Source organism: Chelonia mydas, unplaced genomic scaffold (assembly GCF_015237465.2).
Source record: "Chelonia mydas isolate rCheMyd1 unplaced genomic scaffold, rCheMyd1.pri.v2 scaffold_61_arrow_ctg1, whole genome shotgun sequence".
NCBI classification, from domain to species: domain Eukaryota; kingdom Metazoa; phylum Chordata; order Testudines; family Cheloniidae; genus Chelonia; species Chelonia mydas.
Window position 1 is genome coordinate 63,788 of NW_025111272.1, and position 14,438 is coordinate 78,225.

The following is a 14,438-nucleotide window of genomic DNA, read 5'->3' on the forward strand; positions in this document are numbered from 1 at the left end:
CCTGCTGGATGTGGGACCTCACCCGTCCACCCATGCAGTTTGGGGGGAGGTGGGTGAACAAAGAGCTCCTCCCACCTTTCATCTCATGGGTCAGCAACCATGTTCCCTAAATCACAAGACATCAGGATCCCCACTGTCAGCCCCCCCCCCTTTTTCTTTTAAAGGGCCTTGAGCAACAGCTGCCCCCGTGAGTCAAAGGAGGGCGAACTCATAGCCCCATTGTTCAACAGGGGAGACTTTGCCCCCCTTCCCCCTCCTATTAGTCCAGCTGCAGGGGAAACGGCTGGGATCCCACTGCTGACACCAACACCCTCTGCTATAGTCACCACTTTCAGTCAGTAGATTGCTAGGCCCTCCCCCAGAAGGTGCTATCACCTCAATTTCTCTGTGGGGAAAGTGAGGCAAGGAGGGGGGAAAGCCGCAAGCCAAGTGTCATTCAGGAAGGACAGAGGGGGAGGGAGAAAAAAAAGCAGGTAGCCTAGTGCAGTGCGAACTAGCCCACTTTGGCTAGTAAGGGGACTGCTGTGGTAAGGGATTTCCCCCCCATGCACCTGGGACAATTAGGCATGCAAGACTCTGGGATCCCACCGCTCACACCAATGCCTTTAGGAGAGGATTAGCCATGCAAAGAACCCCAGGAACAGAGAGTACACCCCTCCTCCAGCCAACTGGGATTGGGGGAGGGTCCGGCCAAACTGCCTTGAGCCCCGGGGGGGGGGAGGGGCCACCCCCCCTTTACAAACACAACCCAAAGCAGCGGCCATTTTGCAAGAAGATTTTTATTTGGTACGTTCGTTTCCTTTCAATAAATACTATACAAAAAGAAAGTAAAAAGGTCGCACACAATTTTGTTGGATGGGTGGGGAGGGTACGACAAATTTCCAGCTTACTGTTGCTTTTTTGGGGGGCAACTGATTTTGGGGGGGGCTCCCTCCCATGACAGCTACCAACCCTGAGGTAGGTCCGACTTGCAAGCAGTTCGATTTAGCACCAGGATCAGGGTGGTGTAGCTTTGGCTGGGGGGGGCCTCGTTAGGAGAGACGGCCAGATCTGTGGGGGCTAGGACAGCAGGACTCCTGGGTTCTACACTGGAGCGGGGATAGAACCCGGCAAATCCTAGAGAGCATGTGTGTGGGGGGGGGATTAGTGGATACAGGGGACAGAAGTAGGAGCCAGCGTCCCATCTGCCCCCTCCTCCCCAAATTAAAGGAGGGACCCCCAAACCAGGATGCCTGGGTTCTAACCCCAGCTCTGTAGCAGATCAGAGCCAGGACGCCTGGGTTCTGCGCGAGATGAAGAGGACCCAGGAGTCCGGCCACACCCTATTCTAGGAACACGAAGGAAACGGGGGGGAGGGGGGACACCGCAAGCCAGGATGCCCCCACTCCAGTTAAAGGAGGCTCCGGGTCCCCCCCCCAGGTTTGGCCTTGGGGTGCGAGCGGCAGGACAGCGAGAAGTGGACAGAGACCAGAGAAATGCCACGAAACACTAAATTGGATTTTTCTCACCTCCAAAAAGTGACATTTATTCAAAAGCCAAAAAAAAAAAAGGAAAAATAATTAAAAAACGAGAGAGAGAGAGAGAAGAGAGTCTGCAGCCGGCGCGTGACAGCGGCTGGCGGGGCAGCGCCCGGGGCGCCCACCGGGGGGCGCTCAGATGAGGTCGGCCACGTTCAAGGGCATCTCCTCGATGGAGGTGTTGTAAAAGGTCTCTATGTCGCGCAGGGTGCGTTTGTCCTCCTCGGTCACCATGTTGATGGCCACCCCTTTCCGGCCGAAGCGGCCCCCTCGGCCGATCCTGGGGGGGGCGGGGGGAGAAGGGGTGAGCGCAGGACGCCTGGGTTCTCCCCCTGGCTTGCTTGGGAGCTAGTGGCTAGGAGGAGCCGGGGAGCCAGGACTCCTGGGTTCTCCCCCCAGCTCTGTGAGGAGCCCATGGGGCTGGTGGGGGTACTGCAGACGGGAGCCAGGACTCCTGGGTTCTCCCCCCGGCTCTGCGAGGGGCCTGGGGGCTGGTGGTTAGAGCAGGGGGGCTGGGAGCCAGGACTCCTGGGTTCTCCCCCCAGCTCTGCGAGGGGGCTGGTGGGGGTACTGCAGGCTGGAGCCAGGACTCCTGGGTTCTCTCCCTGGCTCTGCAAGGGGCCCAGAGGCTGGTGGTTAGAGCAGGGGGGCTGGGGGCCAGGACTCCCGGGTTCTCTCCCTGGCTCTGGGAGGGGAGTGGGGGCTAGTGGTTAGAGCAGTGGGGGCTGGGAGCCAGGACTCCTGGGTCCCCCCAGTACCTGTGGATGTAGTTCTCCCGGTTGGTGGGCAGGTCGTAGTTGATGACGAGAGACACTTGCTGAACGTCAATCCCACGGGCCTGGGGGGGAGAAAAGACAGGCAGCGTTCAGGCCCCGGCCCCCCACGTGTGGGGCAGCGCCCATTCCCAGGCTGTGGGCTGCTGTGCCACGGCCGAGGCCCGGGGGGGTGGGGGCGCCCGCCGCGGGGAGCAGCCCCCCCTTGGTGTGCCAAGGAGCTACATTCCGCGTACAGCACGGGGGGGGCTGGGCGGAGAGGGAATCTCCTTGGGGGCTGGGGGCGCCCAGGCCACCTGGGTTCGCCAACACCTAAGATGGCCGCTGTCATGTGATGGCAGCCATTTTAGAGGGGCCGGATCTTTCCAGCTGCCCCCCAAAACCAGCACCCCCCAGTTCCCCCCCCTCCCAGGGCAGACCCAACCGCAACCCGCAAATCCCTGCTCTTAAAAATCCCTCACAGCAGCCCCCCCAGGGAGCTGCCCCCAAGTTAACCCACCCCATTCATCTGTCCCCCAGGTTTGGCCCCCCCTCCCCCCCAGCCCCCCAAGTCTCCTCACCAGCAGGTCAGTGGTGATGAGGACCCGGCTGGAGCCGGAGCGAAATTCGCGCATGATTACATCACGCTCCTTTTGGTCCATGTCTCCATGCTGGGGGGCGAGAAAAAGAGGGTCACCAGCAGCTAATCCACAGGCCTAACCGTGCACTGGGGGGTCTCACTGCACCCCACCCCAGATCTCTGGGGTAACCCCCCTGAGAATCCTGCACCTTCCAGCAGCCAGCGAAGGGGGAAGGGACAGAACCCAGGAGTTCCTGGCTCTTAACTCCCCCCACAGCTCTAAACCTGGCACACACAACTCTGGGATCCCCCACCCCACCCCAAACAGCTGTACCCCCCATTTCAGGGACCGGGAACCCAAGGGCACCCATAGTTCAAGGGGGCCAACTGCTGTTGCATGGGGTACACTACGGAAGGGCCACGGGCGGGGGGGACGGGACGACTCCACCATAAATCCAGATCCATGCAGCTGGGGTGAGACCCAAACACCCTGGCTCCCAGCACCCCCCCCCCCCCGGCTCTAACCACCAGCCCCCACTCCCCTCCCAGAGCTGGGGAGAGAACCCAGGCGTCCTGGCTCCTCCCCGCCCCCTGTACCATGGCAGAGACGGTGAAGTCCCGGGCATGCATCTTCTCGGTGAGCCAGTCCACCTTCCTGCGGGTGTTGATGAAGATCACGGCTTGGGTGATGGTCAGGGTCTCGTAGAGATCGCACAGGGTGTCCAGCTTCCACTCCTGGGGGGCACAGGACCCGTGGGGGGGGTGTGAGGGTGACAGCCCCCCCCAGGGCATTCATGTGGGGGACCCCTGGAAAATCCACTCCCAACTCCACCCCGGTGGGCAGAGCCTCCCCTGCTCCCAACACAGCCGTAACCCAGACCCACAGTGTGCCCCCCATTTCAGGGACCGGGACCCAGAGACATTGGGGCGGCCATGGTTCAGGGGGGCTGATCGCTCTCGCATGGGGTACACTATGGAGATGCCATGGAGGGACCCCTCCATAAATCCAGGACCATGCGGTGAGGATAGAACCCAGGAGTCCTGGCTCCCAGGGTGCCCCCGATCTCCCCCCCATGGGAGAGCCCCCCCTCACCTCTCTCTCAACATTGATGTAGAACTGCCGGATGCCCTCCAGGGTCAGCTCCTCCTTCTTCACCAGGATGCGGATCGGGTCCCGCATGAACTTCTTCGTGACCTCCAGGACGTCCATCGGCATCGTGGCCGACAGGAGCACCACCTGGGGGGGGACAGACAAGGGGGGCAGTGAGCGGCGCTGCTGCCTGCCCCACCCAGAAATCCCCTCTGCTCCCTGACAGCTGTAGCATCTCCCCCTGGGTTCTAGACCCCTCTACGGGAAGTTCTAGCTCCCCATTAACTAGTGCCTGCCCCCTGGGTTCTAGACCCCTCCACTCGTTCTTCTAGCTCCCCATCAATAGGCCCTGCCCCCCTGGGTTCTAGACCCCTCCATGGGTGCTTATAGCTCCCCATCAACTAGTGCCTGCCCCCTGTGTTCTAGACCCCTCCACTCGTTCTTCTAGCTCCCCATCAATAGGCCCTGCCCCCCTGGGTTCTAGACCCCTCCATGGGTGCTTATAGCTCCCCATCAACTAGTGCCTGCCCCCTGTGTTCTAGACCCCTCCACTCGTTCTTCTAGCTCCCCATCAATAGGCCCTGCCCCCCTGGGTTCTAGACCCCTCCATGGGTGCTTATAGCTCCCATCAACTAGTGCCTGCCCCCTGTGTTCTAGACCCCTCCACTCGTTCTTCTAGCTCCCCATCAATAGGCCCTGCCCCCCTGGGTTCTAGACCCCTCCATGGGTGCTTATAGCTCCCATCAACTAGTGCCTGCCCCCTGGGTTCTAGACCCCTCCACTCGTTCTTCTAGCTCCCCATCAATAGGCCCTGCCCCCTGGGTTCTAGATCCCTCCATTAGTAGCTGCAGCACCCCACCGACTAGCCCCTGGATTCTAAATCCCTGCCCTACCCTTCCCCACATGACTGACCTGCCCTTTGGGTTCTAGACCCACCCCCCCTTTACTGCCAATTCTAACTCCTTATGGACTAGCCCTGCCTCTGGGTTCCTCCCAGTTCATTCCACTGCTCCTTGGGTTCTAGACCCGCCATGACAATCCCAGCTCCTTCTGGTCTAGTCCGCCCCTGGGTCCTAGATCCCTGCAGCTGGGTTCGACTCCCCGTGGACAGTCCCCGTTGGCTTCTAGTCCAACCGCTTCATCTGGTCTTGCCACTCCCCGAATAACCTAGACCCACACACCAGTCCTAGGCTCCCCATCCATTGTAGGGGTCTCCTGCAACAAACCCATACTCAGATGAACCCCCAGTTCTGGATCCAGCTCCTCCCAGGCGACTGCTCTTGGCCCACCAGGGGCCCTTGATTCCAGACCCCCCGCACCTCCCCCCCCCGGGTTCCAAGCTCACCTGGGTGTTCCCGCTCAGCTTCTGGAATATGTCGTAAATCTGATCCTTGAACCCCCGGCTCAGCATCTCATCGGCCTCGTCCAGGACGAACATCTTAATGAATTTGGGCGCTGCGGGGAGAGGGCAGGGAGGCCGTTAGCCTGAGCAGGGTGCGGGGGGCAAGGAGGGGAGTCAGCCCCCAGAGATGCTGTTCTCAGTCAGAGAGCTCTGATCACACCCAGAAGCCCCTGTGCCAGGCCCGGACGGCAGAACGCCTAGCAGGGGGCACAAGGTGGCACTGGCATCAGCTGACACGCATGGGGAATCGTCACTGAACAGATACGGGGCAGGTCCACGCCCACCCGCCCAGGGGGGCGCCCAGAGCGGGGACCCCCAAGCCATGGAACTTACACAGGTATCTCCTGTTCAACATGTCGAAGACACGGCCCGGAGTCCCCACAATGATGTGGGGCGCTTCCATCTGCAGCTTCTGCACCTCGGCCCGGACGTTGGTGCCCCCAATACAGGCATGGCAGGAGGCCCCCATGTAGTCCCCGAGGGCCATCACGACCTTCTGGATCTGCAGGGAGGAAGCGAGGGTGAACGGCCGGAGAGCCAGGCTTTGCCCCAGAGGCGGCCGCATCTCCGCACCGGGCGAGGGGATCCCCGCACAATCAGCCGCCCCCACCCCAGAGGTGGCCGCATCTCCGCGCTTGGTACCGAGGGGGCCCCCCCCCGACAGCCGTGTGCCCCCCGCATGAACCAGCGACAGCCACTGCCCGGGATACTGCGCTGGGATGAATGGGGGCTCGTCTCTCTCCCCCTGCTAGATTCAAGAGCCGCGCCACCAATCAGACGCGTCTTTGCCCAGTTAGCAAGGGAGGAAGTGGGCGTGATTCCTACCAAGTAACCATGTGGACCGAGCTTGCTCTCCCACCTCCCCTCCCACACGCCTTGAGCCGTGCCCCAGGACTCCTGGGTTCTCTCCCAGGCTCTGGAGGGTTTGAGCAGTGAAGGCTGGGAGCCAGGACTCCTGGGTTCTGTCACCCTTGATGTCTCAGTTAAGAAGAGAGGCAGGGATTGTCACCCGACTGAGTCACCCCTTTAAACGAGGGAGCGGGGGCACCGCCCTGCCCAACTCACCTGCTGGGCCAACTCTCGGGTTGGGGCCAGCACCAAGGCCTGGGTCGCCTTGAGGTCCAGCTCGATCTGCTGGAGGATAGAAATGGCGAAGGTGGCCGTCTTCCCAGTACCAGACTGAGCTTGTGCAATGACATCATAACCTGGGGGAGCGGAGAAGTCACCGGTCAGCGCCCCGCCCCAGAGGTGGCCGCATCGCAGCACTGGGTAGCCCCGATAGCCGTGTGCCCCCAGCATGAACCAGCGACAGCCACCGCCCGGGATACTGCGCTGGGATGAATGGGGGCTCGTCTCTCTCCCCCTGCTAGATTCAAGAGCCGCGCCACCAAGCGGACGCCTCTTTGCCCATTAGCAGGGGAGGGGGAAAAGTCCGGCCGGGTTCTCCGCCACTGAAGTCTGCCCCGCTGGGACCCACCCCCCCCCTCCCCAGGGGCCGACTCACCCTTGATACAAGGAAGAATGGCTCTCTGCTGGATGGCGGAGGGCTTCTCAAATCCGTAGGCGTAAATTCCCCGCAGCAGGGACTCCGACAGGTTCATGTCGTCAAAGCTGTCAACGATCTCATTCCAGTTGCTCTGAGGGGGGGGGGGGGAGGAGGAATGGGTTAATACCCCCCCCATAAAGTCCCGCCCATGAATTCCCCATGCACCCCCCAGCCCCTCGAGACTCCTGTCTTGGCCCCCCCCCCACCGCATACAAACCTCTCTCAGCCTGCTGCTCGCCTAATTCACCATCCCCAAAAGTAATCCTGGCTGGGTACCCCCGCATCTCTAGTGACACCCCATTAGGCACTGCTTTGCTCCCTGCAGCCCCCCCCCCCCCAATGAGCCCATCCACCCACCCCCCTGCACTTCAGAGCCTCTGCCACAGCCCAACCCCCCCAGATACCCTATCCCTTCCCCCAAGGAGCCCATCCACCCCCCTTGCACCTCATGGCTGCCCCCCCCCACCTGCACAACTCATCCTCCTGCCCCACAGACCCCCCCACCCCCAGCCCACCTCAATGATGCCATCGGGGTCCATTCCCTCGGGGCCATTGTCTCTAGAACTGGAAGGCAAAAGGGAGACAAGGGGTGGGGGTTAGACGAGGTTAGCGAGAACCAGACGGCGCCCCCTGGGGCTGCTCCCCCGCCCCCCTCCAGACCCTCACTTGAGGGCCCCCCCCCACTCACCCTGCCCCCCCCTGCACCCACCAACACCATCAGGACCCCCCTGCACCCACCCCCGGGGCAGGGTGTGCCCCCCCTTCTCCAGGGGGCCGAGCGCCCCCCCCCCCTTTCTAGACGCCTCCCCCAAAACCACGTCCTCCTCACAGCCTCAGCCTAAAGAGCCTGGGGTCCCCTCAACCCCCCGGGAATCCCCCCCCCATCCCCCCCTTTCCCTTCCCCCCCAGCCTGGGGGGGGCTCAATCCCACCCCCCCGCCCTTCCCCTTCCCCATCCCCCCCCTCAAGCCTGGGGGGCTCAATCCCACCCCCCCCCGGCTCCTGACAAGCAAGGGCCGGAAGTGGCCCCCCCTCCCCTCCCGTGACCTCGCGCCGCCCCCAGGCCCGGCCCAGGCCGCTCCACGTGCTCGGGCCTCTCCCTCGGCCCTTCCCCCCCCCCTTCCTCACACCCGGAAGTCCCGCCCCCCTCTGCCCATTGGCGGGGAGGCCGGCGTGACGTCACGGCCGCGTTCCCCGGATGCCCAGCGGCAGGACAATGGAGGCGCCCGGCGGGGCCGCGCGCTTCTCCTCTCCCGCGCGCGCGCCGCGCCCCCCCCCCGCAGGGAAAGAATGGATTCGCCCACCGCTCTTCCCCCCCCCGCTCTCCCGATAATGGACTGGGCCGGGGAGGGGGGGATCGAGGGATGGGCTCGCCCATCTCCCCCCCCCACGCCCCGCGGATGGATCCGCCCAGGCGAGACCAACCCGCATCCCCGCGCCGCATTAACGCCCCCCCCCATTGGGTGGTTCCGTCCTGTCGTCCCCACGAAAGTTACTGGAATTGGGCTGCCCCCCCCCACAGGATTCCCCCCCCCGACGGGGAGAATCGACTCGTCCCCTCCCCCCCCCCCCCGCCGGATCGGATGGTTCCGTCCGGAGCCAGGCCGCATCCAGATCGTCCAGCGTCACAAAATGGCGTCGCGCACCACACCGCCCGCCCCCCCCCCCCACTCGGGCGGGGATGGTTCCGTCCAGCCCCCCTTCTCGGTGGCTCGAACTGCACCCCCTCCCCCTGAGCGCGAATGGGCTCGCCCACCTTGTTCTCTGCCCTCCCCCCCAGGCCCGGATGCTTCCGCCCGCGTCCCCCGGGGAGGGGGTTTAAATGGACTCGCCCATCCCCCCCAAAGGAGAAGGAAAACAAGGGATTGGATTGGCCCATCCACCTCCCAAACCGGAATGACTCCCCCCCTCCCCCCAAAACGAGTGGTACGAGTCGAATTGCGGCCTAAAAGCCCCTTTCCTGTCATGGGCTCGCCCGACTCCCCCCCCGCCCGCGGAATGGTTCGGCCCGCGCGCGCAGGGAGCAGAACGCCGCGGGGGTCGCGCCCGCCCCTCTGGGGGGCTGGGCAGTGGTACGGTCCGGCGGGGCCTAGTCGGGGCCGCGCGCACTCACCGGCTCTCCAGACACGCAGACATCCTGGGCAGGATCCTTCCCCCACCCGCCTCGCCCCGTCTTATAACCCCCCGGCAAGCCCCGCCCCCGCCCCGCTCCCATTGGCCGCCCGCCCACCGGCCCCGCTCCCATTGGCTGCTTCCCCGCCCAGGGCCCGCCTCCCGGCTCCGCGCCCATTGGCCGGCTCCCGGCCCGTGACGTCGAAGCCGATTGAAAAGAGGCGTGTGACGTCAAGGCGTCCTGCCCCCCCCCACTTCGGGGGACCCCGCCCGCCAGCGGGGTGAGTCAGGCGCCAACACGCCGGGCGGCGATTGGCTGGCGCGCGCGCTCGTCAGGGCTCAGCGAGCCAATGGCCGGGCGGGCAGGAAGGGGCGGGCTCCGGGGCCGGAAGTGAGGCCGCCAGGGGTCACACACGTGGGTGGGGAAAGGCTGGGGCCTGCCTTTGTGCGCGTCTCGCCCACCCGGGCCGTGACCCCTCCCGGCCCCCGTACCCCAGCCAGCCCCTCCCCATCCTCCCCGCCACAGAACCCCCCATTCCCAGTGCCCCCCCATCCCCTCTAACCAGCCCCCCCGCCACAGGCCCCCCCCGGGATCCCTTCCACCAGCCCCCCCGCCACAGGCCCCCCCCATTCCCCACAACCCCCCCCCCGGATCCCCTCCTACCAGCCCCCCCGCCAGCCAGCCCCTTCCCATCCCCAGCCCCCCCGCCACAGGGCCCCCCGGGATCCCCTCCACCAGCCCCCCCCGCCACAGGCCCCCCCATCCCCTCCTACCAGCCTCCCCTCCAGCCAGCCCCTCCCCAGACCCCCCAGCCACAGCGCCCCCCCGAGATACCCTCCTACCAGCCCCCCCGCCAGCCAGCCCCTCCCCATCCCCCTCCCCCCCGCCACAGGCCCCCCCCGGGATCCCCTCCACCAGCCCCCCCGCCACAGCCCCCCCCCATTCCCAGTGCCCCCTCATCCCCTCCTACCAGCCCCCCTGCCACAGGCTCCCCCCGGATGCCCTCCACCAGCACCCCCATCTCCAGCCCCCCCAGCCACAGTGCCCCCCTAACCCCTCCTACCAGCCCCCCCACCACAGGCCCCACCTGGGATCCCCTCCATCAGCCCCCCTGCCACAGGCCCCCCCATCCCCATCCCCAGCACCCCCACATCCCCTCATACCGGACCCCCCCACAACTCCCTTGGATTCCCCCCTCCAGATCCCCTCCCACTAGCCCCTCCCAGCAAGGGCCCTACCCAGAGCTATCTAGCTGGGGACAGTTTTGCTTCGAGCCTCCCCTGTCTGTTCCCCGCCCCCCCTCGAGCTCATTCCCCACCCTGGGCTTCCACAGGCACCTCTGCCTGCCTCAGTTTCCCTCCTCCAACAGCTCCCCCCACCCCCGCCAGACCACTGTCACACCCCCGGGTCCAGCTGCCCGATGGCTCTGATGGCCAGGTGGGGGCTCTCGGGCCGTGGGCCTGCCCCAAACCCATTCAGCGCTGGGGGGAACGGATGAGAGCGGGGCGCCTGGTGGGCTGGGTGGCCGCCAGGCAGGGGTTGGCGGGGCTGTCGGCGGCTGCGGGGCTCTGGGTTTGTGGGCCTGTTCTCACAAACTGGCGTTTCTCACCCTGCTCCCATTACCGGCTCCGGGGTCACCGGGCAGAGACTCTCAGTTAGGGGCCCACAGCCGAGAGGACCCGGTAACGCGTTCCCCCGCGTGACCATTGGGCCACCATCAGACTCCCGCTCCGGCCGGGCTGAGCCCAGGGATGGATTATAATTGGGGGGCGCATTAGCCACACAACGGCATCGAAACCGGTCCCCAGGCTGCAACAAAGGTCAAAGGTTTGGCTGGCACGCACGGGCCAAACACACTCAGAGGCCACTGCGTCTGCTGGACCCCAAGGCAGAAAAGTACGAGCAAATGCATCAAATATAACACCATCCCCGCCCCCACGCTAAGGTGAAATATTTCCAAAGCCGGCCCGTTTGTGTTTAGACGCTTTCGGCCCATTAGGGGGAAAAACCAGATGTCGTTTCGATGGGTCGGGGCCCTTTGGGCGAGGTGATGCTGTTTGCCGATCGCCTGGCCCGGGACGTTGAAATGTTCCGCGAGAAAGAAAAACTGCCCAAGGTCTCCAGCCGCCCCCCGGCTCCGTGCCCGGCATGGTAGCACTGGCCTTGGTCGAGCTGCCGGGTGACCCCGCCGTGCTCCAAATGGTGCCAGGCTGGTAAATTAATAGTATGCTGGATTGCTGGACTCCTGGCTCCTTTCCCTGGTTTGGAGAGGGGAGCGGGGTCTAGCGGTTAGAGCAGGGGGGGACCCACAGATCCCTTTCCGCGGTACTCCTGCCTAGGCAGTCCGTGCCCGTTGTGTGCAGCTGACTATTCCTTACTAAGTGGGGTACTGTGCATCTGTCCTGATTGAATTTCATCCTCATTTCTCCGCCTCGTTTTGAATTTCAATCCCCTCCTCCAAAAGCACTTGCCACCCCTCCCAGCTTGGGTGTCGGCCGCCAACTCGAAGCGTGCTCTCGCCGCCATTATCTAACTCCCCGATGAAGATACAGAACCGATCCCTGCGGGACCCCCTTCGTTATGTCCTGCCAGCTTGACTACGAAGCGCTGATAACTCCTCGCTGGGAACAGTTTTCCAACCCGTTCTGCACGCCTCTTATAGTAGCTACCGCTATAGTAATGGCTTGTGAGGTCACGTGAGCCAGTATCAAAGCCTCACTAAAGTCAAGATAGACCCTCTCTACCGCTTCCCCCCTAGCCACGAGGCTTGTTACCCTGTCAAAGAAAGCTAGCAGGTTGGTTTCATGCGATTTGCTCTTGCCAAATCGGAATCATAGAAGATCAGGGCTGGAAGGGACCTCAGGAGGTATCTAGTCCCACCCCCTGCTCAAAGCAGGACCAACCCCAACTAAATCATCCCAGCCAGGGCTTTGTCAAGCCGGGCCTTAAAAACCTCTAAATCCATGCTGACCGTTACTGATCACCTTATTATCTGCTTGGTGTTTGCATATTAGTGGCTTAATTCTTTGCTCTGTTATCTTTCCGGGTACCAAAGTTAAGTTGACGGGTCTGTAATGCCCCGGCTTGCCCTTAGATTGGCCCTCTGGAACCGCTCCCGTCTTCCAGGACTTTCCGAAGATAACGACCAATAGCCGAGCTATCTCCTCAGTCAGCTCCGTGAGTGTTCTAGGATGGACTCATGTTAGCAACAAGGTCAGGGAAAGCGAGGGCCCCTGACTGAATGGGGGAGGCAACCACGTGACAGGGGATGTGGAAAAAGCTGAAGTACTCAGTGCTGGTTTTGCCTCGGTCTTCACAGACAAGGGCAGCTCCCAGACTGCTGCACTGGCCAGCACCGTGTGGGGAGGAGGCGAGCAGCCCTCAGTGGAGAAAGAACAGGTTAAGGGCTGTTTCGAAAAGCTGGACGTGCACAAGTCTGTGGGTCCAGATCTAATGCAGCAGAGGGTGCTGAGGGAATTGGCTGATGCAATTGCAGAGCCATTGGCCATTGTCTCTGAAAATTCGTGGCCACTGGGGGAGGTCCCCGACCATTGGAAAAAGGGCAAAAAGAGTACCCATCTTTTAAAAAAAGGGAAGAAGGAGAATCTGAGGAACTACAGACCGGTCAGCTTCACCTCAGTCCCTGGAAAAATCATGGAGCAGGTCCTCAAGGAATCCATTTTGAAGCACTTGGAGGAGAGGCAGGTGATCAGGAACAGTCAACCTGGATTCACCATGGACAAGTCATGCCTGACCAACCTGATTGCCTTGTACGATGAGATAACTGGATATGGGGAAAGAGGTGGATGTGATATATCTTGACTTCAGCAAACCTTTTGACACGGTCTCCCACAATATTCTTGCCAGCAAGTTAAAGAAGTATGGTCTGGATGAATGGACGATAAGGTGGATAGAAAGCTGGCTAGATCGTCGGGCTCAACGGGGAGTGATCAATGGCTCCATGTCTAGTTGGCAGCCGGTATCAAGTGGAGTGCCCCAGGGGTCGGTCCTGGGGCCAGTTTTGTTCAATATCTTTATTAATGATCTGGAGGATGGTGTGGATTGCACTCTCAGCAAGTCTGCAGAGGACACTAAACTGGGAGGAGAGGTAGATACGCTGGAGGGCAGGGATAGGATACAGAGGGACCTAGACAAATTAGAGGACTGGGCCAAAAGAAATCTGATGAGGTTCAACAAGGACAAGTGCAGAGTCCTGCACTTAGGACGGAAGAATCCCATGCACCGCTACAGACTAGGGACCGAATGGCTCAGCAGCAGTTCTGCAGGAAAGGACCTAGGGGTGACAGTGGACGAGAAGCTGGATATGAGTCAACCGTGTGCCCTTGTTGCCAAGAAGGCCAATGGCATTTTGGGCTGTATAAGTAGGGGCATTGCCAGCAGATCGAGGGACGTGATCGTTCCCCTCTATTCCGCATTAGCGAGGCCTCATCTGGAGTACTGTGTCCAGTTTTGGGGCCCACACTACAAGAAGGATGTGGAAAAATTGGAAAACGTCCACCAGAGGGCAAAAAAAAATGATTAGGGGGCTGGAGCACATGACTTATGAGGAGAGGCTGAGGGAACTGGGATTGTTTAGTCTGCGGAAAAGAAGAGTGAGGGGGGATTTGATAGCTGCTTTCAACTACCTGAAAGGGGGGTTCCAAAGAGGATGGAGCTCGGCTGTTCTCAGTGGTGGAAGATGACAGAACAAGGAGCAATGGTCTCACGTTGCAGTGGGGGAGGTCTTGGTTGGATATTCGGAAACACTATTTCACGAGGAGGGTGGTGAAGCACTGGAATGGGTTCCCTAGGGAGGTGGTGGAATCTCCTTCCTTAGACGTTTTTAAGGCCCAGCTTGACAAAGCCCTGGCTGGGATGATTTAGTTGGGGTTGGTCCTGCTTTGAGTAGGGGGTTGGCCTAGACACCTTCTGAGGTCCCTTCCAACCCTGATCTTCTCTGATTTCATCAGGCCCTTGGTGACTTGAAGACATCTCAGGTGGCTGAGTCATTTTTAACTTGTTCTTTCCCTGTTCTAACCTCTGCTCCTAGCTCCTGTTCAGTACGTGGGACGTCCAATCCCCGTGAAGCTTTTTGGTGAAAACAAACAAAGAAAAGTCAGTTAGCACTTTTGCCATTTCAACGTTTTCTATCATCGTTTCCCTCCCCCCTCGTTGAGTAACGGGCCGACCCCTTCCTTGGTCTTCCTCTTGCTTCTAATGGATTTGCCAAATGTTTCTTTGTTACCCAGTATGTCTCTAGCTAGTTTGTTCTCGTTTTGGGCCTTTCGAATTTTGTCCCTACGTATTTGTTTATATTCCTTTGTCATTTCACCTAGTTTCCACTCTTGCGTTTCAGATCCTTGACGATCTCCTGGTTAAGCCAGGGTGGTCTCCAGGCATACTTCTCTCTCTCTCTCTCTCTCAGGGCAATCGTTTGCT

General features: G+C 61.6%; 1 protein-coding gene and 2 non-coding genes across 3 annotated transcripts; all 3 read right to left on the bottom strand.

The window, feature by feature from the left end:
- Positions 1 to 761: 761 nt before the first annotated feature.
- Positions 762 to 9,066, bottom strand: EIF4A1 (eukaryotic translation initiation factor 4A1). The gene is made up of 11 exons (XM_037888781.2): positions 9,000 to 9,066; positions 7,403 to 7,451; positions 6,846 to 6,978; positions 6,407 to 6,546; positions 5,675 to 5,843; positions 5,285 to 5,394; positions 3,943 to 4,086; positions 3,447 to 3,584; positions 2,851 to 2,940; positions 2,276 to 2,355; positions 762 to 1,797 (listed from the first exon to the last, which is right to left on the bottom strand). The coding sequence occupies exons 1-11, from the start codon at positions 9,020 to 9,022 to the stop codon at positions 1,653 to 1,655; spliced, it is 1,221 nt and encodes a 406-aa protein (XP_037744709.1). The 5' UTR covers positions 9,023 to 9,066; the 3' UTR covers positions 762 to 1,652.
- LOC114018729 lies at positions 3,733 to 3,867 on the bottom strand. The gene has a single exon (XR_003563992.1). It is a non-coding gene; the product is annotated as a small nucleolar RNA SNORA42/SNORA80 family (small nucleolar RNA).
- On the bottom strand, positions 5,474 to 5,600 carry LOC114018730. Its single transcript, XR_003563994.2, has one exon. It is a non-coding gene; the product is annotated as a small nucleolar RNA SNORD10 (small nucleolar RNA).
- Positions 9,067 to 14,438: the final 5,372 nt, after the last annotated feature.

Bases quoted from the DNA above. Each gene is read 5' to 3' on its own strand.
- EIF4A1 (XM_037888781.2), bottom strand. From the start codon at position 9,022: ATGTCTGCGTGTCTGGAGAGCCG. The intron at 5,844-6,406 runs GTGAGTTGGGCA...TCCTCCCTGCAG, and splicing joins CCCGAGAGTTGGCCCAGCAG to ATCCAGAAGGTCGTGATGGC. The intron at 5,395-5,674 runs GTAAGTTCCATG...CTCTCCCCGCAG, and splicing joins GTTGAACAGGAGATACCTGT to CGCCCAAATTCATTAAGATG.